We start from the raw sequence: 20,762 nt of genomic DNA, 5'->3' as shown, positions 1-20,762 counted from the left end.
ATGGGAATTTAGTCGGATATTCTCACTTCAATTTTAATGATGTCATTTTTTTTTTTTCACGAATCCATACAATATACAGTATAAAAGAAATCATGTGGAGAACTTAAGGTAACATAATGTATCATTCTATTGTAACCGTATATATAATGAAGCAGTGGTTGTATGTCACAAATCACAAACAGCTAAGCCTGAGAGACAAAGAACACGTGCACGTATCCATTTTTTCCATCATAGTTAGCTTATCTGCCATAAAAACAATGAGAAGAGACATCATCATATCTTATCCATTAATAATGCAATTTCTTCAACTCCGGACAGACACAGACCAAAGCTTGTTTTGGTGGACCACATCTCAGTTTCTTATATACATCCCCTTCTCTTTTTGTTTCTGATTTAAACTCAGTATTTTGGTAATCAAGATTTGGGCGTGAATAGAAAGAAAACTCCAAACCGTGACAATTCCCAATTACAATGTCAAATTATCAGCACAAAATGTTGACAAAAATAAAAATCAACAAAGAAAAATTCAACACTTTGACCAAAGCAGATTTTATTAGTATGGTCTTCAAAGTTTTGTATACAAATATCAGAGGCTGATATCATCTTCTGACATAAAAATAAAATGGCAAGAGACATTATTATATATAAGTCACCAAATAATAAATATAATGAATACAATATTTTTTTTTTCATACAACTCACATTCACTCTAAAACACTCTACTTAAAGGTTTTTCATTGACACCATTAAAACTTAAACCCCAAAATGTAGTTTATCTTTTTTTGGTCAATTGGACAACTCCTAATTCTAAATATTACAAATTCACTCGTACAAACAATACTTAAGAGTTCTATCCACTACTTGACCTTGGTATGCGTGTGTTGCAAGACATAGATGATGACCACTAGACCAAGGCCTTGCATGTATAATGAACACAACTTTAGTTTTCTGTATTGGTTAAAGGGCCTTTAAACCAATGGCGAGCACTGATGATCCAATAAGAAACTATAAGAATAATCAAACATCCAAGAGCAATAGGGGTGTAGTTAAGTGTCTCAATGGTTATTGGGTAGGAAACAGGCAGTGAGAAGAGTACTGAGATTAACACAACCCAGATAACTGCAACCCAACCCACAATAATCCCATAACGGCTCAAGTTGAAAGGCCCAGGCTGAAAATGCTTTGCTGCCAATGTCACCCTGAAGAATATTGGAAGTGCATATGCTACATAGAGACTAATTACTGCTATGGACACAGTGGCCTGAAATGCTACCATGCTTCCAAGAGACTGCATTACAATTAGAGTTGAGTTTAGAGACTTGCCAATGCCAAGAACAGATTTCACAGTTACAAATAGCCTTAGCTAAGATGAAGTTAGTTAGCAGTTACTTATAATTCTGTTATATAGTTTCTTCTTTCTGTTAGCACAAGATCCAGATAACTAAATAATTTTTCTTAGTAAAACATAAAATACATACTGTTAGTGCCATGCAAAATGAAATCAAAACAGAAAGCCAAACAGCATTTATAGGAACCTCCTCCTTATTAACTTGATGCCACAATGATGACAAGGGCATGGCCCCATCTCTTGAGAAAGCATAAGCCATCCTGTACATATAATAAGCAACTAGAGAGATTACAAAACCTTTAATGTGCAAATGCCAAATGGATAGTACTGAATTTCAGGTACATTTACCTTGAGTTGCTGGTAATTGAACCCATACCACAGAAAAATATAGCAATAGCAACAATAACCAAGCACATAATACCCCCAAATCCACTGCCATATCTTTTCTTGAATGACATATAAAATATTTGAGCAATGGCATATCCACCAGCATCATTGTCTTCACTCAATAGGTAAGGGATATCAGTAACTGCAAAGGTAATGCCTAGTATGTAACAGAATCCAACAACAATAGATATTCCAACTGAGCTGATAATTCCTTTTGGTCCATTTATATCAGATCTCTTAGTTTCCTCCGTCTGAAAATTGAAGTTTTTAATAAAAAGAAAAATCTTAGTCCAATCATTCAACCAGTCTAAGGCAACATATTCTATGAGACAAGGCCAAAAAACAAAAAAAGTGGAAAAATTCACCATATGAACTGATGCATCATACCCAGCTAGGGTAAACTGACTCATAAGAAGTCCCAGAACAAATATGTAAGATTTGCTGTTGATTCCAGCCCCATTATCTGAATTGAACTCAGTGAAAACAAACTTGACACTTGCCCTCTCCGTTGCAACAGATGGGATTAGAATAATAAGAACAAAAACACCTGAGAGTTTGTCAAATTCCAATTAAGTATTCAAAGTCTTCTCCCCCTAAACTACTGAAAAAGAAAATTCAAATAGGAAATTTCTTCCTACCTACAACATTCCAAATAGCACCCAAGTGTGCCAAGAGTGATAAGATTGAGATAGGGAGGCTGTTAATTACACCATGTATGACCAAAATTCCACCATGGATAGCAATAACTACATATTTAGATGCGACATATCCACCACCATTTTTGCCACCAGTACTAAGCAGAATGATAACCTGAAGCAGCTGTGCCAGTGAGAAGTTTATACTTGTTGTCCCTGCCCACTGCAAATGAATAGAAATTCAAAAACCTTCAACTTACTCAACTTTGACTTTGCAGTAAAAGTTGAAGGATGGTGAAATACTAAACTATGTGATTTTTCAAGAATACCTGGCCAATAATATTGAACCTGCATGGGAAACCAATATTATGTTACATCTGGAGAGGGATGAATTATGAATTGAAAAACATTTTCAAATAAAAAAAAGATGAGTTGGATACAATACCAGCCAGTGATCCAAGAGGCAAAGGGTGCCCATTGAGGGCCAGCAAGCTTGGCGCTCCAAAAGTAGAGACCACCAGAAGTTGGATATGCTGAACAAATCTCAGCCATTGATAGAGCAACAAGCATGGTGAAGATACAAACTACCAACCAGCCATACACCATAGAAACTGGGCCACCATAGTTTAAACCAGTGTTGTAAAGGGTGCTTATACAAGTAAGTACGGATATAATAGAAAATGTAAGTGCAAAATTTGAGATGACCCTGCACATTGGATGAAATAAGGAATCAAAATATGCTATTTTTGGGTCTGAAATGAAAGGTGATAAAGGAGAGAACTTAACGAGAGTTCACGCTTGAGCTCTTGCTTGTAGCCTAGTTCATGAAGACGGACAAGCCCAGAATCAAGAGAAGCACCTTCATTATCAAATGGAATTGTCATCTTTTCACTCTTTAGCTTTGCTTGCAGTTGCACTAAGCAGATAAACAGAGAAGCAGTGCGTCTTAAGGACTTAAAGTTAGTAGTTGAGAATCGTTAAATGATTTGATAAATTTAAATGAATAGATTTTCAATCATTTTTAATTTTTAATTTTACTTTACATAAAGATAACTGGATATAAGTATTTATTATCTTTAAAATATTTTGTGCAGCCGTAAACAAATATTTCAAGTCGCTACGGACACTGAGACAGGGACACTAAGACACAAAATTGTGTTTGGCAGAGGAGACATGGACAAAGACAATGTGTAAAGAGACACTGAATTAGTGTATTTTGTGTCCATCGACACGGAGACACTAACAAGGAACATAACTTATTTTTTATTTTTTCTTTTATTATTCTTGTTAATTTTTTATAATTATATTTTTTATTGTTATATTTTTCATCTTAAATTTTTTGAATAAAAAAAATAGAATAAATTGAATTTTCATAATTTGTTCTATTTTATCACCAAACAAAATATAATAACACAAAATTTTGTATCTCTGTCCGTGTCTTATCTTATCCTGTTCTCGGTGTATTGTCCCATCCTGATCTTAAAAACAAACGCAGCCTAGGAAGGCAGCCGGTACAAAAGTCAACTATCCAAAGTCAAATTCATTCTAAATTTAAAAATAAAAAATCATTAACTAATGCAAATCGGTAATTGATATTCTTCAACTTCATTCCGTACTATTTTTTGCCAGAATAAATAACGCTATAGCTTTTCGTTTATGGCTGACTTTCCCTACAATTTTTCTTGTACCATACTTTAAAATATTTTGTGCAACCTTCACAAATGTTTCTTTTATTGTTAAAATGTGATGATTTTACTATAAATTTTTGTGATTTTTGTAAATATCAAAAAATAATTTTAAAAATAACAAATTTTGAGATCAATTTTTGGTTTTAATTTTTGTATAAAATTTTTAAATGGTTAGCCATATATTCTCACAAAATTTTGGATGAATTATACAAGTGATTCGTAAATACATAAAGTTATTTACTACTTAAAAAAAATGAGAGTATTTTTATCATTAATAGATTTATAGAATAATTTTATTATCAAATCAGATGGTATTTTGAGTTTAACTTTAATGCACGATACTGTGTATAATTTCTTTTAGATGAGTATTTAATAAAAATAATAATTATTTTTTATGCTAAGAAAATAAAGAGAAAAAAAAAGTAGATGACGAGAGGGAATGAAGAATTCTATTGGTAACAGTTGATTTTTCACATTCAACAACAACCAAAGATTTTTATATTTATACACAGCTTCTAAACTTGATAAGTTGGAGAGTTAGTTGCAATAAATTGCTAACAATAAATTTCTACACTTTTCTAATCTCTAACTGCCTTTTTACTTTTGGATGCTTTGCTAACTCAGCTTTCATATTTTTCTAACTGCACTTACATCAATCCTACTACTTTTTGGGTTTAATTTTGATAACGTTACGTAATTAGATGTACGTATAATTATCATTGTATCAAAATTAATCAGTATAAAATAATTTTATATATACATCTAATTATATAATACCACATTATATTAATTGCTTAGATGGTCATCCAAAAATAGATATAATTGCACAACTGTTTAAATTTTACACTTGCATTAAAGTTGAACGCATTTGATGGTTTATCCAAATATTTTCTTCCAAGTCATTAGGAAGGTAGCTACGTCAAGTTGTGCAGAGTATAAATTTGTAATCTTATTTTATTGGGAATAGTAAATTTATTTTATATTTATATATAAATATTTTAATATATATTTTATAAAAATAGTTAATTTAGCGAATTATTTTTGTAAATCTTTTTTATTTGTTTGAATTTCAGGGAGAAGCAGGGCAATGAAAGATCAAGCTCTTTCTTGTAACCGAGTTCATGAAGAGTGAAGACGTGCATGCCCGAAGAAAAAGCGTCGGTGGATCACATCTCACTTTTCTTATTTACATCCCCTTTTCCTTTTGTATTTTGATCTAAAGTCTTGGTATTTAGGTATTCAAAAGAAAAATCACAATTCTTAATTACAAGGTCAAATTGTCAACCCAAAATGCTGACCATAAACAAATATCAACACTTAAACCAAAGCAGATTTTCTTAGTATGGTCTTGAGTGTTTTTTATATTAATATTAGATGCTGATATCAAATTCTGATATGCCAAGAGACATTATTATTATTATTATATATAAGTCACTAAATATAATGAACACAACTTCATTTATCTATATTGGTTAAAGGGCCTTTAAACCAATGGCGAGCACTGATGATCCAATAAGAAACTATAAGAATTACCAAACATCCAAGAGCAATAGGGGTATAGTTAAGTGTCTCAATGGTTATTGGGTAGGAAACAGGGAGTGAGAAGAGTACTGAGATTATCACAACCCAGATAACTGCAACCCAGCCCACAATGAGCCCATAACGGCCCAAGTTGAAAGGCCCAGGCACAAAATGCTTTGCTGCCAATGTCACTCTAAAGAATATTGGAAGTGCATATGCTATATAGCTAGTAATCACTGCTATTGACACTGTGGCCTGAAATGCTACCATGCTTCCAAGAGACTGCAATAGAATTAGAGTTGAGTTAGATACTGATTATGAATCTCTAGCAGAGTTAGATAATGGAAATGTTTGGTAACCAAATAAAATCAGCCAAAAACAACTATAACTTGTCTTATTTAGCATTTATTAATTGTTGCGACAATTAATTAATGCTAAATAAGACAAGTTCTGTCTGTTTTTTTTGTCTACCTAACATTACCCGTTAGATAAATACTAGTTCCTCTACATTGTTGCCAAGGACAAATAAGAGAAGATGTGGTTTGAAGAGCATTTTGAAATTTAAAATATTTAATATTTCTTAACAAAATAAAAAAGCACATACCGTTAGAGCCATGCAAAATGAAATCAAAACAGAAAGCCAAACAGCATTTATAGGAACCTCCTCCTTATTAACTTGATGCCACAATGATGACAAGGGCATGGCCCCATCTCTTGAGAAAGCATAAGCCATCCTGTAAATATAAGCAACTAGAGAGATTATAAAGCCTCTAATATGCAAATGCCAAATGCATAGCACCAAATTTCAGGTACATTTACCTTGAGTTGCTGGTAACTGAACCCATACCACAGAAAAATATGGCAATAGCAATAATCACCAAGCACATAATACCCCCAAATCCATGGCCATATCTTTTCTTGAATGTCATATAAAATATTTGAGCAATTGCATATCCACCAGCATCATTGTCTTGACTCAATAGGTAAGGGATATCAGTAACTGCAAAGGTAATGCCTAATATGTAACCAAATCCAAAAACAATAGATATTCCAACTGAGCTGATAATTCCTTTTGGTCCATTTATATCAGATCTCTTGGTTTCCTCCGTCTGAAAATTGAAGTTTTCAATAAAAGAAAAATCTTAGTCCAATCCTTTAATCACTCAACCAGTCAAGTTAAATTTTAGAGACATTAGTGACTTAGAGGTTAATCACTTCTGGATGTTGGCTACTACAATGTGTTAGTTTCTTGATAGTTACCATCCTATATGTAGTGTGTATCTCTAATGTAAATCTAAATCTCACCATTAACAAAATCCAATTCTAACTTTCTCAATTTTCCCCTTGTTTATCTGTCAGCATGGATTATAACAGTAAATGAATAGCACCAATACTTATAAACTAATACTTAAATTCTTGACGAAAAAAGCACTTTCAAGGGATCATGCAATAGAAATGCAAAATTTATATGACAGGAAATGCATTCTGTGAGAGGGGGCGAAAAAGAGCGAAAAATATTCACCATATGAGCTGATGCATCATACCCAGCTAAGGTATACTGACTCATAAGAAGTCCCAAAACAAATATGTAAGGTCTGCTATTGATTCCAACCCCATTATCTGTATTGAACTCGGTGAAAACAAACTTGGCACTCGCTTTTTTCGTTGCAACAGATGGGATCAGAATAATAAGCACAACAACACCTGAAAGTTTTTTCAAGTTCCAATTAGATATTCAAAATCATTTCCCCTAAACTGAAAAAGAGAATTCAAATAGAAAAATTCTTCCTACCTACAACATTCCAAACAGTACCAAAGTTTGCCAAGAGTGATAACATTGAGATAGGGAGGCTGTTTATTATACCATGTAGGAGCAAAATCCCACCATGGATAGCAATAACTACATATTTAGATGCCACATATCCACCACCATTTTTCCCACCAGTACTAAGGAGAATGATAACCTGAATCAGTTGTGCTAGTGAGAAGTCTATACTTGTTGTCCCTGCCCACTGCAAATGAAAAAAATTTCAAAACTTAGTCAAATGGGTTATCAAAAATACTAGATTATGTGATTTTTCAAAAATACCTGGCCAATGATATTGAACCTGCATGGGAAACCAACATTGTGTTATATATACTCAGCAACTCATCGTTTCTACTAGTGGAGAGGAATGAATTATGAATTGGCTCAATGCGCGACGAAGAATGAGTATGAAAAGAAATTTCCGAATCAAAAAAAGATGAGTTGGCTACAATACCAGCCAGTGATCCAAGAGGCAAAGGGTGCCCATTGAGGACCAGCAAGCTTGGCACTCCAAAAGTAGAGACCACCAGAAGTTGGATATGCTGAACAAATCTCAGCCATTGATAGAGCAACAAGCATGGTGAAGATACAAACTACCAACCAGCCATACACCATTGAAACTGGACCACCATAGTTTAAACCAGTATTGTAAAGAGTACTTATACCAGTCAGCACGGATATAATAGAAAATGTAAGTGCAAAATTTGAGATGACCCTGCATATTGGACAAATTTAGGAATCAAAATAAAAAACCGTGAATCCAAGTACTAAAACAAAAACTTACCATATTTTGTTAGTCAAGACAATCAATCATGTTCAGGTATTGAGATTCTATAGAGATGTTAATCCATATACAAAAAATCAAACTTAAAAATATTGGTTAAAAGAAAAAGAACTTACCACTCAAAAGTAAAAAAATAATAAAATTGTTTTGTGGAAATAAAGTAAAATCAAATTCATTCAGCACTAAGTAAATTTAAACAACTTTTCTCAATATCAATTAAACAAAATTTAAACTAAAACTTCTCAAACAAGTAGTTTATTTACAAGTGAAGTGAGTTTCTAATAGTAGTATTTCAAAATATCCTATTCTTGGGATCTAAATAGCAAACTAGTTAGCAAATGAAAATGAAAGGTGAAAAAGGAGAGAACTTAACGAGAGATCACGCTTGAGCTCTTGCTTGTAGCCGAGTTCGTGAAGGCGGACATGCCCAGAATCAAGAGAAGCAGCTTCACTATCAGATGGGATTGTCATCTTTTCAGTATTGCTGCTCTGTAGCTTTGCTTGCAGCAGTTACACTAAGCAGACAAACAGAGAAGCATGGTCTTTAAGCACTCGCCGTTTGATCTTTGCCAGAATAAATAACGTGCTAGGTTGTCGTTTGTTGCTGACTTTCCCTCCATTTTTTGTCATATCTTTCTTTAAAATATTGTCCGGCCCTTAACAAACATTTTCTTTCGAGTCATTGGGAAGTTAGGTACGTAAAATTGTCAATAGTCAAACTCAATTTAAATTAAAAAATCATGACTACTATAATGATATTTTTTAACTTGAAAATCCATTTATACTTAATATGACAATCATATTATGCGTATATAAAAAAATTAATTATTAAATTAATTATCTATAAAAGTTAAGCAACACACATATTTATACATAAATACATGACGATTGATTTTTATAGTTATGATGACTCAAAACATTTAAGATGGCTCTTTATAAAACTCTTGGAGACTTCGTAAATATGAACAACGACTAATATGTATTTATAGATTTATCGGTGCTTTGCTCCTTGTTTATTTATTTATTTATTTTGAACAAAAAAGCTCAACACTACAGTGGAGCAAAGAATCCAAACAAGAAAAAGAAAAACAAATCCAAAATCATCTCCGACATAGCCATCAATAACAAAGATTATTTACGACACTACTCTGCAGCACATAAGAAGGATTGAGCCACACAATCAACGACTTTTGTAGTCTTGTTCTAAAATATGGCCTCATTTCGTCGTAACCAAATGTTCCATATAGCTGAGAATTATTATTTTTCTCTCTCACATTATGCTATTTTAAGGGAAAAATTAAACATGACAAATTAGTTTTGGACACACATTTTAAACCTAACTTAACAATTACGTTTCACTAATAATCATTCATCCAACGATATATGATGTATAGAGTAATGTTAGTATATGTACTGGAAACAAGTGACTGTAAAAAGTAAAAACTAAGCCATTATAAAAAAAAGGATAACGAACTTACAAGATATTTCTAATCCAATAAGAAGCTCAAAAGTTAAAACCAAAGAGATCGACATCCGCATATATATCTAACAGGGTGATGCTAATGTCTATTATCTGCAACTAAAACTCAAACCCGTAAAATTTTTACATCCGGTGATCTTTCCAATCTCTTTACAGCAGTCAGTGTGTCCTGACATTTTGTGGTGCGCCTAACATGGGGCTTGAATCCCAGCTATTGCTTCGTGTATCTCCCTCCTGGTGAGGTGGGATATACAAAGTCACTGCCTGAAGCTCAGAGGACTGCACTCGCTGGCTGTCATTATTGGCGGAAGAGGTTCGAGCGGCATTATGAGATTCAGCCAACATCCGGAAATATGCATGAGGCCCCCACCCTGCATATGTGACAGTATCATATTATTCTTGAAACATGAAATCAAGTAATCATTGATGAACAACACTTGTGTAAACAAGCCAACCGAAAAGCCATCTATGCTTCAAGACACCTGAATAACAGGGCCGAGGATCTTAGTCCTTAGACAATTAGACAAAAGATTGGCCGCATAAACAAAGACGCTAATCCATTGCTTAATCTCAATCGAAAGAAAACATCAAATGACAAATTTTCACTCAGCTCCAACAAATTTACGTGGCGACAGTTCTTCAGTTACAAGATCTGTTTTTGTCATACAAGATCTTCTTTTCCCCTTCATTTTATGTAAAGATTGGACCTAGCCCAACTATAAATTATTTTAGATTTGGGCCAGGTTCCCAACGGCCCAACCTTGGAACTAAACCTAAATAAACATAAATTTAAATGTAGCTTTTTTTAAAAAATAATCAACCCAACAAAATAATATCAAATGAATGAGACTTGTGCAACTATGCAAAACTGCAAAAGCAATTGCCTCCTATATAGGCACATCATGCTCGATCCCTAGCAATAGCTTGGTTATGGTTGTGTGGGTGGGTTTGTATGACACCCCCCCGCCTCCACACCCCCCACCAAATAATAATAATAATAATAATAATAATAATAATAATAATATCAATAATTCGTTGATATGAAAGTTATTTCAAAAGCTGCAAAATATATTGTTTACTAATCTAATAATAGTTTTGTTAATATTTATAGAAGCTTAAATCATATTAGGAACAGCATCAAATCATATGATCACAGAATATATAGGACACAGAACATGTTAAACATTCTTTTTTTTGCAACACATACTAAACTTGCAGTATAAGATGTTAGATATGACAGATTTTGCAACACATACTAGAAAAGATAACAATTCATGGTCATACCGTCAGTGTCATATGGTGGTGGGAAGAATTGCAAGTAACAAAAGGAAGCAATTACACTCCCTGCATAGCAAAAGTCTGCATAAGAAACTTTACCAAAAGATTTACTTAAATGTTAATAATAAATTTAACTTTAAATAACAAACCTATTAGGCCTCCAGCAAACACATCTTGCCAATGATGCCAATAATCATCAACACGAGAGACAGCAACCATAGATGCCATGAGGATTGGAAAGAAAACAAGACAGAGCTTTGCAATGTGGCCACTACGATCAAATGCCCTAACTTTTCCAGATAGATACCAAGACAGATAAACAAGACCAGCAAAGGACCCTGGATAAAAAATAAAATAATTAAAAAAAATAAAAGCAAAAAAGGAGACTTTATTTGATTATATTGTTGTCATTCATGTAGGAAGTAGTAAATTACAAAACAAGAACAGAATAACACATTCTTGAGATGGACCACCACACAAAAATGCCAAATCTACGGGAAGCCCTTTTTCAAAATTCACAAGGTTGATAAACTAACTATTCTAATACCACCAAAACCTCAACCTTTTACGTAAGTATATTATTCTTAAATAGGGTTCAAAGATTCTTGTATCCTTATTCTTTTTAACCAAACTCATCCATGAACAATTTCTGACTTTGTAGTTATACTCTATAAAGATTTTTTAAATAGAAAAAAGAATATATTAGAAGAGAATGTAATTCTAATTTAAGATCGTCAAAGGCTACATACAGGAGGTATGTCCACTTGGGAAACTTTTGTGCCCTTCCTTGATAACACTTTTATCTCCAGTACACCTAACATCAGTTGTTACTTGATCAAACACCTGATATGTCATGCACCAATGTCATTTTTATTCAGCAATGAAATACAAAGTGCAACATTAAAGGGAATAAAACAGGCTCAGTAGTTGATGTTGAAAACCCACCCCTTTCCCATTAGGAAAACAACGCCAGAAGAAATCTGGCCGTGGTCGTCCAACACCATCTTTGATAGCATCAGTTATCACAGCAGTAATGAGGACTGAATACAGAAGGCCTGGTGTGAATTTCACAATATGTTCGTGTATCAGTGATCTGCAAACAGGAAGGATAACAAATAACAAAAAACTTTTAAAAGGTTCAGAGACGTACCCAATATAGCATGGTGAAAGTCATAAACATCCTTTCTAATGAAATAGTAAATAAGAAAGATGACCAGCGGCAACAATATTGCAATGATCTGCTCAGAAAGTACACAGTCAAGAGATTATATCTTGAATGTTGATCAAACCAATGGATAATATAGCTTTAATATCTGTATAGGTGTAAATTTCTTTTAAGACAATTCTTGGAAATACAACATACCGGAACTGCCCAAAAGGGAATAGTATTATCTTTCAATGGGTAGCTAAGGTCTGTCATCATATCCCGTCCAACAAAACGGTGGAATGGCTCTATTATATTCAAGACAGCATCAATGATCACAAGAAGCAAAAGAATAAACCAGTCATGCATATGTATTCTTGCCACTCTAGTTCCATGTGATCTGATAGTGTGTGTACCCAATTGAATTTCTGGCATTTCTCTGCTTCAAATGAGAAAATAGGAAGAAGGAATTAAGGTACCATAAAATTTAAGGAAATTTAGCAAAAGCAAAATCAGAAAGGAGAACAAAACAAACAGAGAGTCACAAATCATGTGAAACTGACAAAACAGAACACTAGCGGGATAGATCCTATTAATTCAGTAGATAGGATTGGGGAAGAGTCTTCACCCAAGAAGAAAGAAAATTTACAATCCAGAACTATGTAGTTTGGCGTCTGAAGGATTTTTCTCCACTTTTTCCCAAGCCCAATTTTGTACACAAAGACACCTCAAATTCTTAGAGTGACAAGTTTTTTAGGGTAATAAACCTGAATGTATAGTTCCATTTTTTCAGTTTTTATTTATTTAATGTTGTGCCTCATATTGATCTCGAGCAAACATGTAATCACTACCATTGTCAATTTGTCATTACCATTGAACCACAGTATATTGTTATGCATATGATTTCGTTGATATACTTTTCATGCTTAGATTGGTAAGAGAAATGGAAAAGAATGTAAGGACTTTTAGACTACAGGTTCCAAAAAAGGAGGAGCAAAAAGAAGATGGAATGAGGGTAGGTAGGAATGTGTTATATAAAACACTTTAACAGGTAGGTAGGAATGTAGGTTCACGGTTCAATTTGGGGTTGAATTGCAATCAACGAAAGCAGCATTCAAATTAATCATATTCACGGGTAAGATATTGACTTTGATAAAATCAAGACAATTCATTATTGACCTATCCCAAAACGATGTGACAGTCGCAAGCTCTGAGTTCTCTTAAACCTCCTCAGGGGAATGCAAAACCTTTAGACATCTAATTGATTAACCAAGAATGAGTCAACACACGATTTCTTAGCACCAGAAATATATAATTACATATACACCTATATAAAATCCAAAATTATCTAGATCGCACGGTTAATTCCAGCCACAGAATTCATAATGATCACGGTGTAAGTTTTCTGTGCCCTAGCTATTGAGCAGGCACCGGTATCATCAAGTTAATAACTATATACAGTGCGTATTCTCTTCAAAAAGTAATCATAAAGAAAAAAAGGAGAGTTTTCATCCTTTTGCTAGTTCAAACTCATTCGTCGGTCGAACACAGATAAAGAAAAACGAGAATTGTCTCAAGGAGTTCCACAGCCGGAAAAAGAAAAAAAAAAAGATCACATCCAACTCTGAATCTCTGATAAGTAAAATCATCGATTGAGAAGAGTGTTTCAGCAATCAGCACACAAATCCAACCGTTAATATTCTGTGGAAGCGGTTTTCACGGGAAACAAGAGCATTTTCGAGGAGGAGTCAACTTAAGCTATCAAATATTACACAAGTCGCGCTTAACAGAAAATTAAGAAGCAAAAGCGTAAAAAACCGAGACACAAAAGTGAAACGTGCAACGAACAAAGAGGAATCACAATGCGAAGAGATTGAGAGAAAGTAACTGACCTGCAGATTCAGATGCACGTGTTCGAGATTCAAGGCTAAGCAGAAGGAAAGAATGATATGAAAATGTGTGGGAGAGAATGCGCGTTTGTGGTGATGTAGGAGAAAGGAAATTCAAAAAAGGCGGAAGCAGCAGAAACAATGGTGAAGGCGCGTGGAGTTGTTGAACAACGCAAAGCGGTTTCGCTATCTCTTGTTTTCTTCTCAATTATTAGGAATTTGCTTCCTTCATGATTTCGGGTCAGTTATTCTATTTTCTACTTATGAAAGGGAAATAGGGAATTTGAACTTCATAATTGCTTATTAGAATTGTTACGAGTAATCTTCTTCGGTTCTTCCTATGTCACCTTTTATTTGTTTTTCGTTATTTACAACTAATTATTTGCTCTCTACTCAAACTCCCTATAGAACACCGAAAAAAAAAATGAAAGAAGGGGGAAGAAAAAAAAAGGAACAGCAACCGACACGGTCACACAGACAGAGTGGCGAGAGAGCCTTGGCATAGAAAGAAGCCAATGGTGTAATAAACTAATAATAAATAAATTTGAATAATTTGATTTTTTTTTTCCCTTTCGTTTGGAAAGGTAAAATACAATACAATTACTTACTAAAATTATTATTATTGCGTTCACAAATCATAACTACTCAACGGAAGAGTGGATATGTTTTCTAATTTCTATATGCACTTTAACTTCGTAATCGTATCTCAACCCCGCTTTGCCTCTTTTCCTTTTGGCTTTTGCTTTTTCTTATTTGGATTTAGTCAGTCATCCATTCAAACTCTATCAACTCGTTTGCAATTGCAAGGGGTTTAATTCAAATCTCCTTTTTCATTAATCAAATTTTGACTAATTTCAGTTTATATGTGAAATATACTGTTTAATTTTTCAGAACCTAACGGACTTTATTTTAGACTATAGACATTTCTTATTGAATTTTTTATTAAATGGGTCGGGGTGGTTATTGCTTACTACTCCAGCAACCCTTTGATTGCTAAGAAGAGGTGACAACTGATTTGCATATGATTATTTCCTGAGGCATACACCTCAAATAATATATAAAATAAAATACATACTGTCAAGGAAAAGTCTCCTTTCTTTTCCCTATGATTCATGATTTATTTAATGTTTAGCTGAATATCATAGTGAATCGTACTTGCTGTATTAAGATTATATAATAATATAATATAGTACATAACTTAGAGGGCCAAATAATAAGTTTATTTATTCTAAAATCAGTAAAAGATTATGGGAGTAAACTTTTTCAATTTTTTTCTTAAATTGTTTGATAACATGTAATTTTTTATCATTTAATATCTTTTTTTACGTATTTTTTTTTTGTCTTACTTTAAGAATTTAAGATAAAAGATCACACTTTATCACATAATTGAAAAAAAAAATAATTCTCTTGCTCGCCCTTTAGGGCTACAAGAAACATGTTCTTTTATGGGCTTTATTGTTATGCGAGCAAGCAGACAATGCAGCTGGCTGGATATTCGTGATAACTTGGAAAAGTGCATGTGCATCTTACAAGTTTATTAATGCTTTTATTTATCATCCATTACTTTCATGGAAAACCTTATAAGCACTATACCATTCCTCCTCCTTTTGAATTGTTCAATGCTCACATATAAAACTCAAATCATATAGCACATCCAAATTTAAGTTGTTACAAGAACCGTAGTAGGTAAATAAATTTTAACAGAATAATACTGATGTATTTTTGGTTTGAGGCGTCAAATTATGACTTGTGAGTAATGGCGAACAGGAAGATAGAACATTTAGAACCACGATTATTATTCAAATGCCATCAAGTATTATTCATATGTTAACACTAATCTAAAGAAATTCTTCCACTAAGCTACGTTCTATCTACTTAATAAGTGGAAAAGCATGCACCATTTTCTGTTTACCCAGCAACAGTGCTAGTAATGCATGAACAGAAACTGCACAATATTTGCTACTTTGCTAAAATCAAGTGTTTGCCGTGTAGACCGAGAACCTCATTTCAATTTACACAAAAGCAAAGTCACAAGGATCAAAGGAGAAGATTAACGCAGAAGAATTCATCGGATCACTTCTGTCCAAGCTCCATTGCTTCCAAGCTTGGGCTATGATAAGTGAAAGGGGGCAATGTATCACCATTTCTCCTTGGTGCTTGATTCACACCCCCTGGAACCTCCATGGCCTGCACAAGAGGTGAATCCCGGTTCGTGTTTGAATTGGGTCGTGCTTCCTCCATTGCCTTGAAATATGCATAGGGACCCCATCCTGAAGAGAAACAAATTTAAAGTCAGCTCGAGGAATCTGCTTCAAACTAGGAGTATATGATACATTGATCCAGACATCATGAATGGCCAAAATTTTAGCTTATTGGTAAAGGTGGTCAAACACAACCACATGGCCAACCTGAAGTTAGTGGCCAAATCCACCTTAATATTTTTTATTTGTCATTGAAAATGATATCAAATCCAAAATCATGCAGAATTTAATACTAGTACAACCAACTTCCACCTAACTACACTTATAGGCCAGAGGCATCCGTTCTTATTCTCAGTTGAAAATTGAAATAATGATTGGACGACAAAAGTGGCACATTAAGCACAAATGCGACTTCGTTACAAACTAGATTATTGCTACAGTGGTCAAATCACCTGCAAGTGCTATATCTGATATCTCTAGGTAACTTGAATGAGGAGATTAAAATTTTCTTCTAAACGAGGGACAAAGGAAAAGGCCTTGAAGAATAGTGACTTTGAAGGGAGAAATTGCAGGTGACTAATTAAGCAAGGCTCAATGTTTGATCTTGTTTGCTATCTAAAATAAGTTAACTTCTCAAGAAGAATCTAATAGGTATAGGGAGTGAGAGGGTATAGTAAAAAAACTATAAAAAGCCATATCTTGGTAGAGCCATGGCAATAAGAAAACTACAAAAGACTTAATTTTGGAAATATATTTGTGAATCAAAAACTTCGGAGAAATCAACGTAAACAAGGTTTGAAATACTGAAGAAGTCAAACAGAGAGATGAGGTGTTACCATCATCACTATAAGGGGGAGGGAAGAACTGCATATAGCAAAAGGTTGCTACAACCAGCCCTGCAAGAAACACAATCAAATGAGTTTCCCTTTAATTTGATCTTTCAGCGCTGGGACTAAGCCATTTTTAAACTTTTCTAGCTATTTAAGTCATTAAGAACAACCTAGAAGACCTCCAGCAAAGACATCTTGCCAATGATGCCAGTAGTCATCTACGCGAGAGACTCCAACTAGACAAGCAGCAAGTATTGGAAGAAACACGATGCATAGCTTTGCTACATGCCCTTGGCGATCAAAAGCTTTGATCTTCCCAGATAGGTACAGCGATAGAAAACCCAATCCTGCAAAGGACCCTGCAGAAGTGAATATAAGTATCAGGTTCCACACACAGACCTTTTTCTGAAGGAATTAGCTACTGATTTGATGAGTAAATTAAGATATTATTTTATGTACTTAACAGCACACGAGACATATTGGCTATAATAAACTTCAGCACTGATTTTGGAAAGAATTTGTTGCTACTGTCTGAAAATTTTAAGTGAATGATGATTACCAATTTCGTTAGATTTACAATATGCTATCTTATAAGAATACAAACATTACTGCATTTCACCAATTTCGTGTTTCTTAAAGATTATCAACCCAGTTATATGTGAGAGCAACTGATTTAATGTTATGATTCGACTTCACTACTAAAAATGCATTGTTAATTCCAATCTGCTCGGACCAAAAGCTTGTAGTAGAAGAGAACAGTAAACTTTTTGTTGCTCACATGATGTATGACCGCTTGGGAAACTCTTGTGTCCTTCTTTTATATCACTTTCCTTACCATGGCACACTACACCTCCCCATTTGTCATAAACCTACAAGGTTAATGGAATAGAAAATAACAAATAAGTAAAGACCATTCCCTCTGTACGAAATTTCAGCAGTTACAGTTCTTGTAAAACCATCTGAAAACTCTTAATAAAATGAAACCATACAAGTATATAAAAAAGATAGACAAGGAATAATCCAGAAACTCTATACAAGAGATGGACCCATCCTATTATCTTTATACCTTCTATGCCACCATTACCACAACAAAATGGGGCCAAAATTCACTTGGGAGAGACTAAAACACTGAGTATGAGAAACTATGATCAAGTGGCTATATTAGTATATATATGTAAAGACATTGTCCATTAAATGATAGTTGCTAACCTCTACTCCATCAGGGAAGCAACGCCAATAGAAGTCTGGCCGGGGTCGACCAACTGCATCTTTTATTGCATCGGTCAAGACAGCGGTAATCAGAACGGCAAACAGGAGCCCTGCTAGCAATGAAATACAACATTATTACCAATTCATCAACAGCTTTAATTTGTGTATGTGAAAGTATGCAAAATACGAAGTTTACCTAGGACACTGTGATGCAAATCATAAACATCTCTCCTCCGCATATAGAAGAGAAGAAAAACAGCCATTGGCAACAGAACCGCATATAGCTGGACACATCAAAGAAGGGAAAAACATATCAACCACATAATTACTTGCATTAAATAAAAATATGCAATTAGCTCAGGCCATTATTATTAAAACATAATTCAAGTTCATGCAGGCGTAATGAAATGAAAACAGAAATCAACAAAGCAAGGGATCCCCTAACATGGAAGCAATTCAATGAGCTTTTAATTCTGTCTAAGGAAGGGAACTTACAGGAACAGCCCACACGGGAACAGTGTTCTCTTTCATGGGATATTTAAGGTCTTCCAACATGTCTCTTCCCACAAAGCGGTAAAACGGGTGAATGACGAAAAGAATAACCTCTATGACTATGAGCAACAGCAATATGAGCCAATCATGAAGGTGATTTCTTGCAAGTGTAGCCCCATGTGATTTGATTGTGTGAGCAGAAGGATCAACCCGGGGCATCCGTCCCTGCCGGAAGAAACAACCAAGAGAGAAACATCTAATTTAACAGAGGCAACATTTGAGTACAAAATGGTCACATAAAACTAGTCGGAAAATTTTCCTCCCGCACCACATGATTATTGCATGCATCAATCAATCAGCGTAAAATTCTTCAGTTGAAGAAACAGTAATAAACTGGGTAAATTATGTTGATTAATACTTAGTTCTTCATTTTAATCTCATACGAAAATGGTCGATAATTTTTATTTTTGGATCTCAGTTTCTTACGGATCAAGAGGAGTCTCTCAAGTTTCAACCCACACCACACGCATCCTAATTAGAAATGGACCACACGTCTCTATCCCTATAAATTTGCTGCTACCTATTTGAAACAACCACTGAAAGTTAGGTTATTCCATGCTTCAATTAAAATTCAAGCATAATCAGGTCTCCATCATCAATTAACCCTGCTAAAACGTAAATGAAGTTACCAGAAGATAATTTTACCTGCTTCGAAGTTTTAACATCCTAAACCAAATCAACATTAAATCCCACTGGTACGGCGGTAAGAATCAAATGAATATCCAAATCCAAATTCTGAGTTTAAATTATTGTGGTAAGTATAGAAAAGAAGAAAATGAATAACTACCTGAAACGGTGGCCATATTCTTCCAAAAGATATGAAGCCCCGCCACGCCATGTGTATATAAAAGTATAAACGAACGAGAGCACTCACGAGATTCTGGTTATTAACATGAAGCACACAAATAGAAACAAAAAGGTAACAGTTAAGACTGAGTGAGAAGTTTTATCCCAAACTGGAAGGAACGGAAAGGAAGGGAAACAAAAGTAATCGTAATCGTAGAGTACTGTTATAGTGAGAGAATTTAAATATACTCAACTCAAGTCTTTTTCCTTTTTTGTTTTTTAGTTTTGTCCCGGAAAATTTGAAATAAAACCCTTTTTTTTTTCCGAGAAAATCTGGTGACGGAAGAATGAAACGTTGGTGGGTGAGATTAGAAATTAGAAGTGAAACGAACCTTTCACTTTGAAATGAATTAATTTGGCGGGGGCGGAGCGGTTTACCCCTTTATCCAATCCTACAACCGAGGTAACGAACTTTTTCAAAAATATTTTTAAATTAATAAGAATCTTCTTTTTTTTTTTTTCTCTTTTCTGCTAATATATATAGATTCTGTGAATTATTAGTAGTTGACTACTCGCCGGTCAAAATAACAAATGAATTTTGTTTTAATGGGTAACAATTATAATTGTTAATATGTTATGTTTACCACTTAGTGTAATTTTTTTTACACTAATAATATATAAATATAAATTATCCATACAAAATTGAAAATATTATATATATATATATATATATATATATATATATATATATATATAATCAATTAATTTTATTAATATCTTATACTTTTAGTAATATATTCTCAAAAAAAATTATATATACATGTTCCGGACAAAAAATAACATAACCGATGAAGCGATTAAAGTCATGGCCGACTTCACGGGATAACGGCAAGATACCACAATCGCTATGCCATTAAAGCTTGTAACCGCCTGAATCTCAGCAATAATATGTTGCAATAAGCACTAAATGTCGAAAAAACGACAGCTCCAGAAGAAAAATATTAGAAACAAAAGGGTAATCTGAAAGAGTGTATTATTCAGGTTGTGGAAAAGTACAATGTACAGAAGATATATATAGGTACTAGAAGAATCAGAGTAATAAAAGTATACAATCCTATAATTAATATACAGATATGCTATATAAATATAAATGATACTAATTGATCTAATATTGATTATAATTTATTCTCTAACATTCTCCCTCAAACTCAAGTGGAAGTTAA

At 33.9% G+C, this 20,762-nt stretch overlaps 4 protein-coding genes across 10 annotated transcripts; all 4 read right to left on the bottom strand.

Moving 5' to 3' along the window:
- Positions 1-659: 659 nt before the first annotated feature.
- On the bottom strand, positions 660-3,317 carry LOC107617535 (amino-acid permease BAT1 homolog). 2 transcript variants are annotated; one of them, XM_016319308.3, is made up of 8 exons: positions 3,157-3,317; positions 2,816-3,076; positions 2,700-2,718; positions 2,374-2,593; positions 2,101-2,282; positions 1,697-1,986; positions 1,479-1,608; positions 660-1,288 (listed from the first exon to the last, which is right to left on the bottom strand). In XM_016319308.3, the coding sequence occupies exons 1-8, from the start codon at positions 3,252-3,254 to the stop codon at positions 941-943; spliced, it is 1,548 nt and encodes a 515-aa protein (XP_016174794.2). In that variant the 5' UTR covers positions 3,255-3,317; the 3' UTR covers positions 660-940. The 2 variants fall into 2 exon arrangements, with proteins under 2 accessions (XP_016174794.2, XP_020966753.1); XM_021111094.2 differs by having other exon boundaries at positions 1,536-1,608.
- A 2,073-nt stretch (positions 3,318-5,390) lies between these two features.
- Positions 5,391-8,785, bottom strand: LOC107617533 (amino-acid permease BAT1 homolog). Its single transcript, XM_016319305.3, has 8 exons — positions 8,544-8,785; positions 7,841-8,101; positions 7,669-7,687; positions 7,372-7,591; positions 7,102-7,283; positions 6,399-6,688; positions 6,184-6,313; positions 5,391-5,861 (listed from the first exon to the last, which is right to left on the bottom strand). Exons 1-8 carry the CDS (start codon positions 8,639-8,641, stop codon positions 5,514-5,516), a joined length of 1,548 nt encoding a protein of 515 aa, XP_016174791.1. The 5' UTR covers positions 8,642-8,785; the 3' UTR covers positions 5,391-5,513.
- Positions 8,786-9,498: 713 nt separating this feature from the next.
- Positions 9,499-14,600, bottom strand: LOC107618621 (lipid phosphate phosphatase 2). 2 transcript variants are annotated; one of them, XM_016320730.3, is made up of 8 exons: positions 13,965-14,600; positions 12,292-12,511; positions 12,079-12,166; positions 11,874-11,983; positions 11,678-11,771; positions 11,078-11,266; positions 10,935-10,994; positions 9,499-10,021 (listed from the first exon to the last, which is right to left on the bottom strand). In XM_016320730.3, exons 2-8 carry the CDS (start codon positions 12,505-12,507, stop codon positions 9,810-9,812), a joined length of 969 nt encoding a protein of 322 aa, XP_016176216.1. In that variant the 5' UTR covers positions 12,508-12,511; positions 13,965-14,600; the 3' UTR covers positions 9,499-9,809. The 2 variants fall into 2 exon arrangements, with proteins under 2 accessions (XP_016176216.1, XP_088355628.1); XM_088499502.1 differs by lacking the exon at positions 13,965-14,600 and adding an exon at positions 12,701-12,827.
- Positions 14,601-15,740: 1,140 nt separating this feature from the next.
- Positions 15,741-20,113, bottom strand: LOC107619109 (lipid phosphate phosphatase 2). 5 transcript variants are annotated; one of them, XM_016321330.3, is made up of 9 exons: positions 19,932-20,113; positions 19,180-19,633; positions 18,697-18,918; positions 18,398-18,485; positions 18,202-18,311; positions 17,771-17,861; positions 17,163-17,351; positions 16,999-17,058; positions 15,741-16,231 (listed from the first exon to the last, which is right to left on the bottom strand). In XM_016321330.3, exons 3-9 carry the CDS (start codon positions 18,910-18,912, stop codon positions 16,035-16,037), a joined length of 951 nt encoding a protein of 316 aa, XP_016176816.1. In that variant the 5' UTR covers positions 18,913-18,918; positions 19,180-19,633; positions 19,932-20,113; the 3' UTR covers positions 15,741-16,034. The 5 variants fall into 5 exon arrangements, with proteins under 5 accessions (XP_016176816.1, XP_016176814.1, XP_016176815.1 ...); XM_016321328.3 differs by having other exon boundaries at positions 19,541-19,633; positions 19,932-20,064; XM_016321329.3 differs by having other exon boundaries at positions 19,541-19,633; positions 19,794-19,956.
- Between the last annotated feature and the right edge of the window lie 649 nt (positions 20,114-20,762).

Source organism: Arachis ipaensis, chromosome B9 (assembly GCF_059453495.1).
Source record: "Arachis ipaensis isolate K30076 ecotype BB chromosome B9, ASM5945349v1, whole genome shotgun sequence".
Lineage (NCBI taxonomy): Eukaryota > Viridiplantae > Streptophyta > Magnoliopsida > Fabales > Fabaceae > Arachis > Arachis ipaensis.
Note: the sequence above shows the minus strand (reverse complement) of the source record. Positions and strands in the feature narration are given on the sequence as shown.

Excerpts from the sequence above, each read along its gene's own strand:
- LOC107617535 (XM_016319308.3), bottom strand. The coding sequence starts at position 3,254 with ATGACAATTCCATTTGATAATGAAGGTGCTTCTCTTGATTCTGGGCTT. Across the intron at positions 1,609-1,696 it reads TCAATTACCAGCAACTCAAG|GATGGCTTATGCTTTCTCAA; the intron begins GTAAATGTACCT and ends TTATATGTACAG. Across the intron at positions 1,289-1,478 it reads CATTTTGCATGGCACTAACA|TCTCTTGGAAGCATGGTAGC; the intron begins GTATGTATTTTA and ends ATTGTAATGCAG.
- LOC107617533 (XM_016319305.3), bottom strand. The coding sequence starts at position 8,641 with ATGACAATCCCATCTGATAGTGAAGCTGCTTCTCTTGATTCTGGGCAT. Across the intron at positions 6,689-7,101 it reads ATGATGCATCAGCTCATATG|ACGGAGGAAACCAAGAGATC; the intron begins GTGAATATTTTT and ends TTCAATTTTCAG. Across the intron at positions 6,314-6,398 it reads TCAGTTACCAGCAACTCAAG|GATGGCTTATGCTTTCTCAA; the intron begins GTAAATGTACCT and ends TTATATTTACAG.
- LOC107618621 (XM_016320730.3), bottom strand. The coding sequence starts at position 12,507 with ATGCCAGAAATTCAATTGGGTACACACACTATCAGATCACATGGAACT. Across the intron at positions 11,772-11,873 it reads GTTTTCCTAATGGGAAAGGG|GTGTTTGATCAAGTAACAAC; the intron begins GTGGGTTTTCAA and ends ATGACATATCAG. Across the intron at positions 11,267-11,677 it reads CCCAAGTGGACATACCTCCT|GGTCCTTTGCTGGTCTTGTT; the intron begins GTATGTAGCCTT and ends TTTTTTATCCAG.
- LOC107619109 (XM_016321328.3), bottom strand. The coding sequence starts at position 19,591 with ATGGCGTGGCGGGGCTTCATATCTTTTGGAAGAATATGGCCACCGTTT. Across the intron at positions 18,486-18,696 it reads TTCCCGTGTGGGCTGTTCCT|CTATATGCGGTTCTGTTGCC; the intron begins GTAAGTTCCCTT and ends TGATGTGTCCAG. Across the intron at positions 16,232-16,998 it reads TCCCCCTTATAGTGATGATG|GATGGGGTCCCTATGCATAT; the intron begins GTAACACCTCAT and ends GTTTCTCTTCAG.